This window comes from Trachypithecus francoisi, unplaced genomic scaffold (genome assembly GCF_009764315.1).
Source record: "Trachypithecus francoisi isolate TF-2019V2 unplaced genomic scaffold, Tfra_2.0 Lachesis_group0, whole genome shotgun sequence".
Classification (NCBI taxonomy): domain Eukaryota; kingdom Metazoa; phylum Chordata; class Mammalia; order Primates; family Cercopithecidae; genus Trachypithecus; species Trachypithecus francoisi.
The window spans coordinates 134,205,380-134,222,765 of record NW_022681453.1 but is presented as its reverse complement, the minus strand read 5'-3'; the positions used below and the strand labels follow the sequence as shown (position 1 = coordinate 134,222,765).

General features: G+C 44.2%; 1 protein-coding gene across 1 annotated transcript in view; it reads left to right on the top strand.

The window, feature by feature from the left end:
• The window catches only part of TRANK1 (tetratricopeptide repeat and ankyrin repeat containing 1), a 119,580-nt gene that overhangs the window by 30,409 nt on the left and 71,785 nt on the right, over positions 1-17,386 (top strand). Inside the window, 2 exon segments of the mRNA XM_033211980.1 lie at positions 8,593-8,724; positions 13,452-13,578. Of these exon segments, the coding sequence (XP_033067871.1) occupies positions 8,593-8,724; positions 13,452-13,578 (259 nt within the window).

The following is a 17,386-nucleotide window of genomic DNA, read 5'->3' as shown; positions in this document are numbered from 1 at the left end:
CACGATCTTGGCTTACTGCAACCTCTGCCTCCTGGGTTCAAGCAGTTCTCCTGCCTCAGTCTCCCGAGTAGCTGGGATTACAGGCACGTGCCACCACGCCCGGCTAGTATGTATTTTTAAAGGAGAGATGGAATTTCACCATGTTGGCCAAGCTGGTCTTGAACTCCTGACCTCGTGATCTGTCCGCCTTGGCCTCCCAAAGTGCTGGGATTACAGATGTGAGCCACTGTGCCAGGCCCAACTGGATCTTGTTAATCCCCAACCTAAAACCCTCTAGTGCTTTACTGTTCTATACGGTAACCACTAGCCATATGTGACTATGTCTAGCAAAGTTAATTAAAATTAAGTTAGATTTGAAATTGAGTTCTTCATTTGTACTAGCCATATTTCAAATGTACAGTAGCCATGTGTGGCTAGTGGCTTCTGTATTGTATAGTATAAAATTGAACATTTGCATTATCACAAGAAGTTGTCATAGACAATGCTGCTTTCCCAGTTGCATTTAGATGAATTCCAAGAACTTCTGATGGCCTTCAAGATCCATCATCTACTTACTGCAGCAATCACCTACTCTTTCAGCTTCACTTTTGCATCCTACTCCCCTGGCAGTTCTTGAACTGTGAAGAGCTTTTGCATGTGCTGTTTCCATGGCCTGGACACTTCTCTTCACTGGGCTAAGTGCTCACTATTTAGATCTTGTCTTAAATGTCAATTCCAACAGACTTGCCTTGACTTGATCCCTGTGATCTAAGCTGTGATCTCCTGTTACAGGCTTTCTTATACCCTATACTTTTTCTTCATAAGAAGAAAAATATTTTAACTGTAATATTTGTGTGATTATTGATTTACTTAATGTTCATCTCCCTAACAGACAGTAAACTTCTGGAAGGTGGGGATAGTGGCCATCCTTTCACCATCAAACTCCTGATCCCCAGCACAGTGATCAGCATAGGGTAGATGCTATATGAACAATACAACTGGGGTGTGCTGAAAGTTCAGATCCAGTGGGAAGGCACATTTGTGTCGGGTGTATGAAAATTAAAAACAGTTCTTTATCACTGTAGGATGACTGTAGTTACCAATAACATATAGTTCAAATAGCTAGAAGGAGGATATTGAACATTCCAAACACAAAGAAATAATAAATGAGATGATGGATATGCTACATACCCTGATCTGATCACTATATATGTATCGAAACATCACTATGAATATGTACATTACTAATATGTCAATTTAAGAAATAAAATAGGTAAGCCAGGCGCGGTGGCTCACGCCTGTAATCCGAGGACTTTGGGAGGCCAAGGCGGGCAGGTCATGAGATCAGGAGATTTAGACCATCCTGGCTAACACAGTGAAACCCTGTCTCTACTAAAAATACAAAAAATTAGCTGGGTGTGGCGGCAGGCACCTGTAGTCCCAGCTACTCGGGAGGCTGAGGCAGGAGAATGGCGTGACCCCGGGAGGCGGAGCTTGCAGTCAGTGGAGATCAGGCCACTGCACTCCAGCCTGGGCGACAGAGACAGACTCCTTCTCAAAAAAACAAAAACAAACAAACAAAAAATAAAATAAAATAGGCCCGGCGTGGTGGCTCACGCCTGTAATCCCGGCACTTCGGGAGGCTGAGGCGGGTGGATCACCTGAAGTCAGGAGTTTGAGACCAGCCTGGCCAACATGGTGCAACCCTGTCTCTACTAAAAATACAAAAATTAGCTGGGTGTGGTGGCAGGCACCTGTAATACCAGCTACTAGGGAGACTGAGGGAAGAGAATGGCTTGAACCCGCAAGGCAGAGGTTGCAGTGAGCCGAGATCGTGCCATTGCACTCCACCTTGGGTGACAAGAGTGAAAACTCGGTCTCAAAACAAACAAACAAACAAACAAACAAACAAACAAATAATTTAGAAAAATATTGCCAGGAGCTGGGGGTGGGGGATTGGGGGTGTTCTATATCATGACTGTGGTTGTGGTTACATGACTGTAAATTTGTTAAATGAATTGAACACTTAAAACGGGTGAATTTTATCATATGTAAATTGTACCTCAATAAAATTTATTAAAAAAGAAGAAGAAGAAGAAACCAGCTGGGTGTAGTGGCTCATGCCTGTAATCCCAGCACTTTGGAAGACCGAGGGATCACCTGAGCGATCACCTGAGCTCAGGAGTTCAAGACCAGCGTGGCTAACATGGTGAAAACCCTGTCTTTACTAAAAATACAAAAATTAGCTTGGCATGGTGGCGTGCGCCTGTAATCCAAGCTACTCAGGAGGCTGAGGCAGGAGACTTTCTTGAACGCGGGAGATGGAGTTTCCTGTGAGCCAAAATTGCACCATTGCACTGCAGCCTGGGAGACAGAGTGAGACTCTGTCTCAAAAAAAAAGAAAAAAGGACCCAAAAGCAGTCAAGAGACTCCACCTATTGGGGAGGGAGATAATTCCTTATGGAGTTTACTTTTTGGTATCATAATGACTTTTAGGCTACAAATTTTACAAAAACAGTTCGGAGCTGGGCTAGTCAACTGGTTTTAGAAATACCATCTTTGGTGTGCATGTAGTTGGGTGTAATTGAGGCTGTAAATAAAGGAGGAATAACTTAAAGTTGACGGGCAAAGGGGATAAGTTGCACTGATAATGCCCTAGGTTTAGTGCAGGCCACTTGTCTGGGCTTTGGTCGGTGGAGGCAGGATGGTGAGACAGCTGAGGGGGGTTGTGGCAAGGTGTTCTGGTCTTGTCCTGTTTAAATGTCCTGGGTAGGGAAGACTTGGGCGCAGCACCTCATACTTTTCCAGGGGCTTTATGAAAGATTTTGGGTGAGTTTCTTAAAAAAATTCCTGTTCTTCTCTTCCCACATTTGTACCCCTTTCCCCAAGAAGAAGAAGAAGAAAAAAAAAAAAAGCACACACACACACACACTGAAGTCCCCAGGATGTATTCTGACTTTGGATTTTTATCCTTTACTGTCTGTGGCACCCTTCCTGTGGGGAAGAGGGAAGAGTCACTTTTAAAAGAGAAAGAGAAGAGAGGAGAGAAAGAAAGAGAAAGAGAGAAAGAAAGCAAGCAAGTGAGCAAGCAGTCAAGAAAGGAAGATAAAAAGATAGAAGGAAAAGGACAGGCACGGTGGCTCAAGCCTGTAATCCTAGCACTTTGGGATACCGAGGCGGGTGGATCACTTGAGGCCAGGAGTTCGAGACCAGCCTGGCCAACACGGGGAAACCCCATTTCTACTAAAAATACAAAGTTAGCCGGGCATAGTGGCGCACGCCTGTAATCCCAGCTACTCAGGAAGCTGAGGCAGGAGAATGGCTTGAACCCGAGGGGTGGAGTTTGCAGTGAACCAAGATCACGCCACTGCACTCCAGCCTGGGCGACAGAGTGAGACTCCATCTCCCGCAAAAAAAGAGATACTCTTTCTAGCTTCATCTTGGATCTATTGCTACTGCCAGCATTCCAGAGTTAATCTTGGATCATTGACTGCTTTTGAGCTCTTTTGGCAACCCTAAACAAAAAAAGCAAGCAAGCAAACAAAAAACCCCAAAAAATAAAATTTAAAAAGTAGACACATTTGTTGTCAAGAATTCAAGTAGTACCCAGATAATGTATGAAGGGAAAGCCATCCTCTCTGCCCATTTCAGTAATAACTCCCCCATATACCATCCGTGTTGCCAGTCTGCTCTTTGCTCTAATCCTGTGCGTCACTTACAGAACTTCATGTGTGTATGTATACACAATGAGTCATAAAAACCACAACCACTTGGATCTGCTCTGTTTCAGACTTCCTTGTTTCAAAATCTACTCAGTGCATTTGCATTTTTCTTGCATCTTCTTCCTCATGTGTAGCTCAGCAGCCTGTGACAGCTTCCAACAACTAGAGTTTGAATTCTCATAGAGACATAGTGAACATTTCTGAAAGCCAGCCAGGCAGCTGTGTGACTGTCCTTAAGTATTTTGTAGCTTTTACACCATTAATGAAACTGAAAGTGCAGGGTGGAGTGCTCAGTGCCAAGCCAAAATATCACATACCCTAGTGATTTTACTGGGTGCTGATCTTTTAACCTCTGTCTTGGCCCTTCAGAGTGTAGTTTAGCTCTTAAAGTGAGGCCACCTAGGTTGGAATTCTCACATTACCAATTTCAGTGTGATTGTGGCAAATGGGAAGTGACGTAACCTGTCTTTGCTTCACTTCCCCTATGTGCAAAATAGAGACACAGTCATGCTGACCTTATAGCACTTTTTTTTTTTTTTGACAGTCTCACTCTGTTGTCCAGGCTGGAATGCAGTGGCTTGATCTCAGCTCACTACAACCTGCATCTCCTGGGCTTAAGCAATTCTCGTGCCTCAGCTTCCTGAGTAGCTGGGGCTATAAGCATGTGCCACCATGCCTGGCTAATGTTTGTATTTTTAGTAGAGACGGGTTTTACCATGTTGGCCAGGCTGGTCTCGAACTCCTGACCTCAGGTGATCTGCCTGCCTCGGCCTCCCAAAGTGTTGGGATTACAGGTGTGAGCCACTGTGCCTGGCCGAGGCTTCTTATAAGAATGAAAAGATACAGTGATGTAAAGCACATGGTAGGTACTTAGGAGATATTAGCTATGAAGAGTATTGTCATTATGGTAAATTATTACTTTTATTTAATAATTTTATCTTATAAATAAATCATCAGTTAGTCAATTTTTTTTTTAAAGACCCAACAACTGAGCCATCTGTATACTGTTATAGAGATATAAAGCGTTCTTACATGTAATGAGAATGTAACTCTCAATGAATCTTATTAGGAAGAAAAAGGCCTTCCGGCCGGGCGCGGTGGCTCAAGGCTGTAATCCCAGCACTTTGGGAGGCCGAGACGGGCGGATCACGAGGTCAGGAGATCGAGACCATCCTGGCTAACACAGTGAAACCCCATCTCTACTAAAAATACAAAAAAATTAGCCGGGCAAGGTGGCGGGCACCTGTAGTCCCAACTACTCCGGAGGCTGAGGCAGGAGAATGGCGTGAACCCGGGAGGCGGAGCTTGCAGTGAGCTGAGATCCGGCCACTGCACTCCAGCTTGGGCGACAGAGCGAGACTCCGTCTCAAAAAAAAAAAAAAAAAAAAAAAAGGAAGAAAAAGGCCTTCCGTATCGTTGGCATTCCTCCTTTCACCTTTGATGTGATTGTATCAAGAAAAAGCAGAAACATAGGTGGGTGAATACCTTTGTTGTTTGCCCACATAACATTAAGAGCTGACTGTTGGTTTCTAGAGGAGTATGAAAAATAATCTTGAAATGAAGAGTTTTTTTGTATTTGTAAATACAGTGGAAACATCTTGTGTTTGAATTCTTCAGTTAAACACTTAAAATCTGTTTGATAACATTTATGGTCTGATTAGTAAGGGAGTACATTGTAGAGTGATTGGAAATTCAGAAAAACAAGGAGGAAAATGAAAATTCTGCCAAATCCCAATGGTTTGGCTTTTAACATTGTGGCATAGTTTCAATACATTTTATGTATTTAAAACAATTTGGGATTATATGCCTTTTCAACGCTATAGGCCTATGTTTTTCATTTACTAACTTGCTCTGTCATTAAATGTTCTTTTACAATATGCCTTTTCAGCCCTATAGACCTGTATTTTTCATTTACTAACTTACTCTGTCATTAAATGTTCTTTTACAACACAATTTTTTTTGTTTTTTTCAGATGGAGTTTGCTCTTGTCACCCAGGCTGGAGGACAGTGGCATGACCTTGGCTCACTGCAACCTCTGCCTCCTGGGTTCAAGCAATTCTCCTGTCTCAGTCGCCCGAGAAGCTGAGATTACAGGTTCTCACCACTATGCCTGGCTAATTTCTGCAGTTTTAGTAAAGATGGGGTTTCACCATGTTGGCCATGCTGGTCTCCAACTCCTGACCTCAGGTGATCCGTCCGCCTCAGGTGATCAGCCCCCCAAAGTTCTGGGATTACGGGCATGAGCAACCGCACTGGGCCTTTTTACAAAATAATTTTATTTTATTTTATATTTTGGAGATGGAGTCTGACTGTCACCCAGACTGGAATGTAGTGGTGTGGTCTTGGCTCACTGCAACCTCTCCCTCCTGGGTTCAAGCAATTCTCCTGCCTTAGCCTCCCGAGTAGCTGGCATTACAGGTGTGCACCTCCATACCTGTCTTATTTTTGTATTTTTAGAAGACATGGGGTTTCACTATGTTGGCCAGGCTGGACTCGAACTCCTGACCTCAGGTGGTACTGCTCGCCTCAGCCTCCCAAAGTGCTGGGATTTTAGGCGTGAGCCACTGCGCCCAGCCACAACATGATTTTAAAAATAACTGTGTGGTGTTCTAACATATGGATCTTCTATAACTGATTTAAACCCATCATATATTATGGAACATTTAGAATTATTTCCAGGTATTCGAGGTGGTGAACGTCCATGAGGCTAAACCTATTTATGATGTATTCTATTTCCCCTGTAAGTACTGTCCCCAACATTTTGTGTCATTTTAAAAATATTTTCCAATGATATTTTGTTGTTCAACTTTTGATTTACTTATGCACTAGTGTGGGTTATCCTATTTACCCACTTTTCATATATTTAGTATCAATTACTTGGTGTTTCTTTGTGAATTGTTTTTTAGGACCCTTATACATTTTGGTGAGAATGTTGGTCTTTTGTTGCAGTGGAAAGCTATTTATAAAGGAGGGATATGAACTCTTTGTCAGTTATTACAATAATTTTCTTGTTTCAGTTGTTTGACCATGACCAGCTTAAAGAATATTTATTGGACAAATGGTCGACAATATTTGAAAGAAATCTTTATTCCCTAGTATATCAGTTCTTTATGTTGTTTTTCACGTTCTTCTTAGTCATTTCTGTGTAAATAGTAGTCATACAATTTAGAGATTACTAACTGAAAAGGATAGGTAGAGTTTTGTGTTCTGACTTAAGAGTCATGTGTCTCATTTTGTTAAAGCTCTGCCTAAGAAATGGAGTACAGTTCAAAAACCCCATTCCCAAGAAGTCAAAGTTTAAAATAAATCACCACTTATATGTGCTTGGGTCTGTTTCCCCCTCTGACCCCTTACTAGGATTTGAAATGATAAAATTAATAATTACTATCTATCCAAGAATTGTGTTGGTCATCCAGACACCTAATACGTTTTATGACCCCATAGGTACATGTCATCTGTGAACAACTGAAACTGTCCACATATTTAAGACCTATCCTACCCTACCAATTTGCCTTTCCCTCTGCCATCTTTTTTTTTTTTTTTTTTGAGACGGAGTCTCGCTCTGTCGCCCAGGCTGGAGTGAAGTGGCCGGATCTCAGCTCACTGCAAGCTCCGCCTCCTGGGTTTACGCCATTCTCTCGCCTCAGCCTCCCGAGTACTACAGGTGCCCGCCACCTCGCCCGGCTAATTTTTTTGTATTTTTTTAGTAGAGACGGGGTTTCACCGTGTTAGCCAGGATGGTCTCGATCTCCTGACCTCGTGATCCGCCCGTCTCGGCCTCCCAAAGTGCTGGGATTACAGGCTTGAGCCACGGCGCCCGGCCTCCCTCTGCCATCTTGAGAGGAAGCAATCCTAAAGGACCTGCCCTCTGACCCCCACCTTTTCCCTGTCTCCTTGGCAGCTGCTTCTTAAGGTCTTCCTGGGTGCTCTCCTCTCCTGCCTTTGTTCAGCACACTTACCAAGGCCCCCCATGTGGTCAGGGCTGCCAGGCAGTTCTCTCCAACCACCCAGGACACACTGGAGAAAATCAGTAATGTGCGTCTTCTGTGGGTCTGGCAATTCAAACTGTTATACCAGATATGTAAGTACTCCTTATGTTCGAGGCCATGTGGCTACAAAAAAACAAAATAGGGGTATCATCTGAAAGAGGAAAATGCCCTTGGGGGACACAAACAAGTAGGCAGGCACAAACAAGTTTGGCTGTCTCAGGACAAATATTTCAAGGCTCATTTTATAGTGTTTTAAGAAAGGAGGGGGACAGGAGAGACAGAGGTTATGGTTCTGTGTCCTAGCCACTTGTATATTGAGGCCTTCATCTCCCCTCCATGTCCCATCTTCTCAGAGAGTGGAAGTACTATCAGCTGAGTTTTGTTTTTACCGATACGTGATGTGGTACAGTGGTCAAGAGCAGAAACTAGGAATTAGTCAGATCTGGGGTCAGAAATGGGAAATGCCATTAGCAGATTTTTAGGCAAGTGACTTGAACCTCTCAGCCTCGGTTTCCTCATCTGAACAGTAGGGACAATGCCTTCCTGTGGGCTATGGTGATGGGTAAATGAGATTAGTAATAATGCCAGTTACAGGGATAGCACTCACTACCTACCAGGTTTATGTTGTCTCATGCATGGAAGCAGCCTCCTCCCGATCATTAATACTGAATAAATGGAATTGGTCTGACCACCTTTGAGAATAGAAAAGAACTGACAAAGAAATGGTCTTGTCAGACACTCTGCCTGGTTTCCTGGTGGTGAGAGGCGTTGCCAAGATGTGCCCTTCGAAGGTAGGTGGGGCCATAGTGAAAAACTCCTCCAGATTTCAGCAAGGCAGACAGGAAGGTGAACATAGGCCCTGCACGGGTCTGGCAGCAAGCCTCTCCCCTGTCTCCTTACAGGATGGACCTGACAGCTTATGCTGAGCTGCTGAAAGAATCTGGCAACCAGGTTCTTAAGAATGGGAACTTCTCTTTGGCTATCAGAAAGTACGATGAAGCCATCCAGATTCTCCTGCAGTTATACCAGTGGGGGTAAGTGTTTGCATTTTCACCTCATCTTTTCTTTTTCAGTGCATGGAGACTCTGTTCCTTATGTTTTCATTTCATTTCTTATCATTCCACCTTGTTTCTGTTTTCTTTCTCCCTCACTTCCTATTTATCTTCTCTGCATTGTCAGCTTAGAAACTGAATGGGGATTGTGTAAGAAGGGAAATAGAAAGTGAAACACAGAGGACTGTTGATAAAACTTCCCCTTCTGGCTGGCTAGGTGTCAGATTTAATGGTATGGCTGAAGTCCTCGAACAAACCTCCTCGTTGTCATTCATTTCATCTTCTTTATTATCTACGCCATTTACTCCCTGGCCACAGTGCACAACTCGCTGGGCACTAAGGTCCACTTTCTCTTTCCCTGCCCCTTCAGCTTCTTGTAGACCTGTTCTCCAACATTGTAGTATCACAACATGCTTAAGCATTGCTGAGGAACCTAAAGAGCTCTTTCTGTTTATGTAGGCTGTAGCTGTCAATACAATATGGTAGAACTTAAAACTGATGAAAAAAATATGTATGTATTTAAAAATATCAGCTGGGCGCAGTGGCTCACACCTGTAATCCCAGTACTTTGGGAGGCCAAGGCGGGCAGATCACGAGGTCAGGAGATCCAGACCATCCTGGCTAACAGGGTGAAACCCCGTCTCTATTAAAATACAAAAAATTAACTGGGTGTGGTGGCGGGCGCCTGTAGTCCCATCTGCTCTGGAGGCTGAGGCAGGAGAATGGCGTGAACCTGGGAGGAGGAGCTTGCAGTGAGCCAAGATCCCGCCACTGCACTCCAGCCTGGGTGACAGAGCAAGACTCCATCTCAAAAAAAAAAAAAAAAAATCAATAAATTTGCCAGGTACAGTGGCTCACACCTGTAATCCCAGCACTTTGGAAGGCCGAGGTGGTCAGATCACCTGACTTCAGGAGTTCAAGAGCAACCTGGCCAACATGGTGAAACCCCATCTCTACTAAAAATACAAAATTAGCCGGGCGTAGTGGCGCACGCCTGTAATCCCAGCTACTCGGGAGGCTGAGGCAGGAGAGTCACTTGATCATGGGAGGCAGATGTTACAGTGAGCCGAGGTGTGCCATTGCATTCCAGCCTCAGTGACAAGAGTGAAACTCTGTCTCAAAAAGAATAGTAAAAAAAATCAGTAAATCTATTAAATGTTGTATTTTTAAAGTATATTTTCCAAAACAAAAACTTGCACATTTCTGTAAATCTCCTTCTTAATGTCTTGTCTCCGTAAAAGACAGCTGGCTTATTACATCTGTATTCAGTCTGTTGCAATATCACATGTCATATAGCTTCTGGAAAACTCCCCATGTGAGTGTGAGGGAATGAGTATGAATAAGGCGCATGGTGTCTTATTTATTGTATTAGTTTGCTGTTGCTGCTATAACAAGTTAACCACCCATTTAGGGCTTAAAGCAATACAAATTTATTCTCTTGCAGTTCTGAAGGTCAGGAGTTCTAAATGAGTCTAATGAGGCTAAAACCAACGTGTTAGCAGGGCTGGTTCTTTGTGGAGGCTCTGAGGGCCTTCCTTGCCTTTCTCAGCTTTGAGTGGCGGTGTGTATTCTTTGGCTTGTGGCCCCTTCCTTTATCTTCAAAGCTTACCATTCCAGTCTCTGCTTCTGTCATCACCTTGCCTTCTCCTCAGCTGTGCTCATGTCTCTCTCTGTCTCTCATTCAGAGGGACCCTTGTGATTTTATCATAATTCAGGACAATCTCTTATTCCTAAAATCCTTAAACTGATCATATCTGCTCATTGTTTGTTAATTACAGAAGTTTGTTTTTTCCATAAAAAGAACAGTACTTGGGGGCTATTATTCAGCTTACCACGACTCTGTAAGTATTTTCACCTTGTGGATCACCTGCAGTGACCTTAAAAGTCCCCAGAAGTTCCCAGATCATCCTTTTGGAACAGCTGCAGTAGAGCAAGCAGAGGTTGGCATCTGTAGGGTGCACACAACCTAAACTTGTGCTAGGAAATGACACCAAATTAAATTACTGAAACACGGCTCCACCTCCCACTCCCATCTCCTTGATGTCTACACTCTAGTTGAGCTTGAGTTGAGTGTAATTGGCTTGTGTCTGCAGTTTCTGCAGTTCTGCCTCGTCCTGGTACCTACCAGAATTGCATCAGAGCTGGGTCTAGAGATCCTCGATCAAGGCAAACATTCAGTTTTCTTAGAAGGAGGTAGTATTGTATAGTGGTTATGGTTGTAGACTGACCCCACACTATGTGTGTTCAAGGCTCAGCTCCACCACTTACTGTGTGACCCCTACTGGAACTTCTGCCTGGACTGTCATATTGCCTTTTATGGGGCCTTTCTGACACTGTTCCCCTTGCCCATCGCCTGCTTCTGGCCTTCCTGCTGCAGCTAGCTAACGCTGAGACTCAGGTGCATGTGATTTACAGCGTACTTGCAGGAGAAAGGGGACTGAGGGAGGCAGGATGGCACAATGGAAGGCTCTAAGCAGGGATGGTGTCTAAACCAAGCAAGATTCACCTGATCCTATGGGAATCTATGGAATTCACCTTCCTATGGGAAGCTCTGGATCATGAATCCTACTGCAGAGCTGGTTCCACTTTGAGGCAAGGAGGTTAACCTTTTGATTCTCGTATCAGTCAGTCACTGGTTTTAGGCTGTCTGGCTCCCGGCAGTCATCCTAGGGAGTGGGGCCATATTAGTCTGCTTGCGCTGCCATAACAAAATAGCACAGACTGAGTGGCTTAAACAACAGAAATTTATTTCTCAAAGTTCTACAGGTTGGGAAGTCCAAGATCAAGCTGCCCCCTGTGAGGGCTGTCTTCCTGGCATGTAGACATTTGCCTTCTCACTGTGTTACATGCAAAGAGGGAGAGAGCAAGCTGTCTAGTGTCTCTTCTTATTCCATCATGAGGACTCCACCCTCAGGACCTCATCTAAACATAATTACCTCCCAACGGCTCCATGTTCAAATATTGTCACATTGAGGGTTAGGGCTTCAACACAGGGATTTTTTTTTTGGCAATTGGGGGCAGGGGAAGTTCAGTCCATAGTGTGGGTGTAACCGCCTAGGGAGAGGGTAGCTCTCATTAGGCTGAGGATAAATCTCTGGAGAACAGGCTGCTGAGAACTTCTATTTGCAGCCAACAGACACTGCATCTGGGAATGGCTGCACTGGCCAGAGTGTCTGGGATGGACACCATGGCATCTCTTACACTCGTGGTAACAGCTCCCTTGCTGATCCCTCACTGCCTGACCCACTGCCTCCTGTGTGCTTCTGGGGCCTCATCCCTTCACCTAGAGGGAATGTTATACCACGAAAGAAGCCAGACACAAAACATTGAAGGTGGGGACAGTAACGGAGATGATTTTTCCTTTGTTTATTAATATTTTTGTGCTTATCTACATTGTCTACAGTGATTTTTGTATTATTCTACAGCGATTTGTATTACTTTTACAATTAAGTTTTCTTTTTCTTTTTTTGAGACGGAGTCTTGCTCTGTTGCCAGGCTGCAGTGCAGTGGTGCAATCTTGGCTCACCGAAGCCTCCGCCTCCTGGGTTCAAGCGATTCTCCTGCCTCAGCCTCCCAGGTAGCTGGGACTACAGGTGCGCCCCACCATGCCCAGATAATTTTTTGTATTTTGGTAGAGATGGGGTTTCACCATGTTGGCCAGCATGGTCTCAAACTCCTTGCCTTGGCCTCGGCCTCCCAAAGTGCTGGGATTACAGGCATGAGCCACTGTGCCTGGCCTATTCTTAATTGTGTAATCCCAGCACCTTGGGAAGCTGAGGCAGGCGGATCACAAGGTCAGGAGTTTGAGACCATCCTGGCCAACATGGTGAAACCCCATCTCTACTAGAAATACAAAAATTAGCTGGGTGTGGTGGTGCGTGCCTATAGTCCCAGCTACTTGGGAGGCTGAGGCAGGATAATCGCTTGAACCCAGGAGGCGGAGGTTGCAGTGAGTCAAGATTGCACCACTGCACTCCAGCCTGGGTGACAGAGCGAGACTCTGTCTCAAAGATATTAAATAAAAAAGAAGTCATAAGGCTTGCTTTTTTAATTTGTGTGTCTTATATTCCACTGGTAGCTGGGCTTCTCTTGACATATTGTGGTTTGCTTTGAATTTTCGTTCTTCTTCTGGCCTGGTTTCAGCATTAACTTGCAGCTATGTTACCTGTAGGCCAAGGCCAGAGCCATCCCTGCCCTGCTACGCTTTAAAGGACCCTCCTTTGGCCACCTTCCAGCTGTGCCCCTCCTCACAGGCAGGAGTCTGTGGGGCCAGGGCCGTACTAACCCAGAGTTCTTGCCTCCCCTTTCGTCTACACTGTGGGTACCAAGACTATAGAATTCCCTGCCTTATATGCCCTGCTCCCAGGGCCTGCACAGGCCTCTTACCTGCAGCCCATTCTTCTGAGGGCTGGCAATGGAGATGAAATGATTAAGCGTGGAGATCAGTGAGAGATGAAATCAACATGTTGAGAACGATTGTCTTTAAAACATGGGAGCAGAGTATTTGGGAGTGAGGAAGGACAGATTTATATATTGTAAATGTTCCAGGCTTTTTTGGGGTCTGGGAGACTGATCTGATAAGCATGAATGAGTCATTTCCTACTGAAACCCCCTTCCTGATGGCAGCAGCCGGCATCGAATGGGGGGGACTTCAAGGACTGTTTTCTGTATTTGCAGAACCATGACAGACCACCGGTTTGTTCTTACAGGGTTCCCCCGAGGGACTTGGCTGTGCTGCTGTGCAATAAATCAAATGCATTTTTCAGCCTTGGGAAGTGGAATGAGGCATTTGTTGCTGCCAAGGAATGTCTCCAATGGGATCCAACCTACGTGAAGGTATTGGGTGGGAGGGTGAAGGTGTGGGGAGATGACTTGAGAGTATTGGGGTAGTGGATGAAGGTATGAAAGGATGAGTGAAGGTGTGGTGGGGCAGTGGCACCCGGGGGTGGCAGCTGCCTTCCTCTTAGCCTGCCTCTTTCCATTCCTTTTAAAAGTGGAAATGCTAGGAGTGCTTCTAGTTCAAATCTCTTCAGACAGATGCCCATGGAGCATGTGATCATTATCTGCAGAAGAGTAAAAACAGGGATCGCCTAGTGTTGAAATGCACTTTGTAGGAATGCACTTGGCCTCATAGTGGGTGGAGCACAATGGAAATCACAGAGGAGCTTGTTTTGTTCTGATGTAGTTACACCCAAACTCATAATCTGTTCACTGTTCACGTTCTTTGCTGTTTGCAAGTTTCATTTGAGCAAAGCTTTACTTCAAATGCAAGCTGGGTGGATGACACAAAACCGATTCTTCAGGAGGCATTTCTTATAGTAGAAACCAGCTCTTTGGAGGGATCTTGGAAATTTGAGAGGTCAGTAAGACCCTTTACGGTTGTTAACAAAGGTCAATAAACATCATTTGATTGTTTTTTCATCAAAAATGCCCTGAGTGCCACTCTTCATGGCACCTTTACTGTTCTTGGTGCCTCAAGGCAGACAAAAGGAGCAGAAGACTCATCCTAGCTCTTGAGTAGTTTGCATTCAATCTGGGGAGAAGAAGAGCATTACAATCAGAGTCCTTAAATTCAATAGCCACTCTGGAGCATCTGAAGCAACACACAATGTGTGACTGCTAGAAACAAAATACAATGGGAAGGGAGTGGTGGTTTGACCTATAGAGTACTTTAAGAGAGGGATTTGGATATTTTACATAGTAAGTGACACTGACTCTTAAACTTCTTGTTGGAGGATGAATACTTTAGAACAAGCTTGTCCAACCCCTGGCCTAGGACAGCTTTCAATGTGGCCCAACACATATTCATAAACTTTCTTAAAACATTGAGTTTTTTTGCGGTTGTTTTTTAAAAGCTTGTCAGCTTATCGTTAGTGTTAGTGGATCTTATGTGTAGCCCAAGACAATTCTCCTTCCAGTATGACCCAGGGAAGCCAAAAGATTGGATACCTCTGCTTTAGAATTTATTGACTAGTTTTGAAAATGGGAGTGCATTCCTGGGAAATTTCTTCCCAAAGGCATTTTAGGATATTCCCAATCCTCTCACTGGGACAGTATTAATATTTGGGTTTTGCCCACATCCTGGAAGTGGAGGCGGTGACTGTGGTCCAAGGGACTTGATGCTGTTACATCAAGGGGCTTCTTCCTTGATTGGCCAAACCTGCAGCAGCCCCTGACAGCACAGCAACCAGGGCCACTTCCCAGCTCTTACCCAGAGCTCCTGGGAGTCTCTCTCCATCCTCTCTCCCCTTCCCCACCGCCATTGTCCTCTATAGGGGAGGCAAAAAATTTTCCCTCTACCTTCTTTTGGTTCTGTGGCTGAGGCCCTGCAAATTAGATTGACAAGAGACAGATTAACAGGAGAAAAGCATACATATTTCATTAGATGTTAACTTTTATGTGTCAAAGGAATCTTTCTAGAAAAGAAGTAAAGCTCCAAAGAATGTGGACAGGCCTGAGATCTTCTTTGATATATTTTTTTTTTTTTTTTTGAGACGGAGTCTCGCAGTGTCCCCCAGGCTGGAGTTCAGTGGCGCGATCTGGGCTCACTGCAAGCTCCGCCTCCTGGGTTCCCGCCATTCTCCTGCCTCAGCCTCCCGAGTACCTGGGACTACAGGGGCCCGTCACCGCGCCCAGCTAATTTTTTTTGTATTTTTAGTAGAGACAGGGTTTCACCGTGTTAGCCAGGATGGTCTCCATCTCCTGACCTTGTGATCCACCCGCCTCGGCCTCCCAAAGTGCTGGGATTACAGGCGTGAGCCACAGCGCCCGGCCTTCTTTGATATTTTTAATAAAGAATAATAAATTGTGGGGATGTGACAAGACAAAGGAAAAGAGTTTTAGGTCTCTAGGGGCTGCAAAGTGTGGGAAGGTGTAGATATGTGGGAAAGTAATGGAAGAAAGGGTTATCTTAGCAAGATTTGTTCAGACCAGTCTTTGTGCTCAATTTCTCTCTTCTTCATGGCCATAAAACTTCCCTGGGAGAAGAGATTTATGGCAGTCCTCATTTCTTCAGAGTTTCTGCTTTTTAGTCAGTTAAATGAAGCTCAGGGGAGGCTTCTTTCTGCATCTGTTGAATCTCAGATACCTTCAGCTCAAAATAATCCTTATGCCAAAGTGGCATATTTTAGGGTGGCATATTCTGATCCCCTTCATCTTCCTCAAAACAAACAAACAAACAAACAACAACAACAAAACAAAAAAAATCTTGAATCTGAGGAAGGCAAAGAAATGGGAGATTCTCTACCAGCTTGCCTGGTTAGAAAAAACAAAACACAACTTTTTTTCCCTCCTCTCTTTGTTATTTGAGGTCTTCAGACTTTCAAAATGAAGGTTAAAACAAGTAATTAAATAGTCAGAAATTTGGTGTTATGTGAAATTTTAAAGTACTTCCTTTTTTATGAACCCACTTGGTGGACACCTGTTTTCTTCTTCTTCCTTTTTTTTTTTTTTTTTTTGTGACAGGGACTTGCTTTGTCACCCATGCTGGAGCCTCACCTCATGGGCTCATGTGATCCTTCTCCCTCAGCCTCTGAAATAGCTGGGACTATAGGCTTGCACCACCATGTCCAGCTAATTAAAAAAAATTTTTTTTGTAGAGACAGGGTCTCACTATGTTTCCCAGACTGGTCTTGAACTCCTAGGCTCAAGCAATCCTCCTGCCTTGGCCTCCCAAAGTGCTGGAATTACAGGCTTGAATCACTGCACCCAGCCTTCTTTAATCTTAGACAGAAAATTGTTTCGGTAAATCCCTGATGCTGATTCAGGTGATCAATGTGAGGTAGGCAATTGCATTTTATTCCCATTTGAGAGTCATATTATTTGTATATAGGCAAAACTAGACCATTTTCTTCTATTGATCATTGTAATTTTCTTCTTTGTATAGAAATCAAATATTTATTTGGAATCTTATGAATATCGCTTATAATGTAGAACTCAGAAAATCTCAGTGTTTGTCATTACAATTTGTTTTCTTATGCACCCAGTAGAAATTGTGTTTACTTTGAAAGGGACAGGAAAAACACCTTCATTTTCATGTCAGTCTCATTCTTTTCCTGAACACCAATCAAAGACTGTTTTCTTTCTTCTGTTCTGACCCAAGCTGTGACTTGAAGTATAAATAAATAAATAAGGCCAGGTGCAGTGGCTCACTTGAACTGCACCCTGGCCTCATAATCCGAGCAGTTTGGGAGGCCAAGGCAGGAAGATTGCTTGAGGCCAGGAGTTCAAGACCAGTTTGGGCAATATAGCAAGACTTTGTCTCTACAAAAAATGGAAAAATTATCTGGGCATGGTGGTGCACATCTGTAGTCCTAGCTACTTGGGAGGCTAGGCTGAGAGGTTAGTTTGAGCCCAGGAGTTAGAGGGTAGCAGTGAGCCAGGAGCATGCCACTACACTCCAGCCTAGGTGATAGGGCAAGATCCTGTCTCAATCAGTCAATCAGTCAATAACAAACCAACCAACCAGAGATGTAACTGGAAGCAGACCTGCTTTCTTCTCTCTGTGTCATATGTTAGATGCTATTTAAGTCATGGATTTGAAAGTGATTCTTTTCTTAGCAGTTAAATGACAGAGCAATGTGGCACAGAATATAATGTGGAAACCCTGTATCCAGTGTTGGTTAGAAATCCCTGTTTACATAGA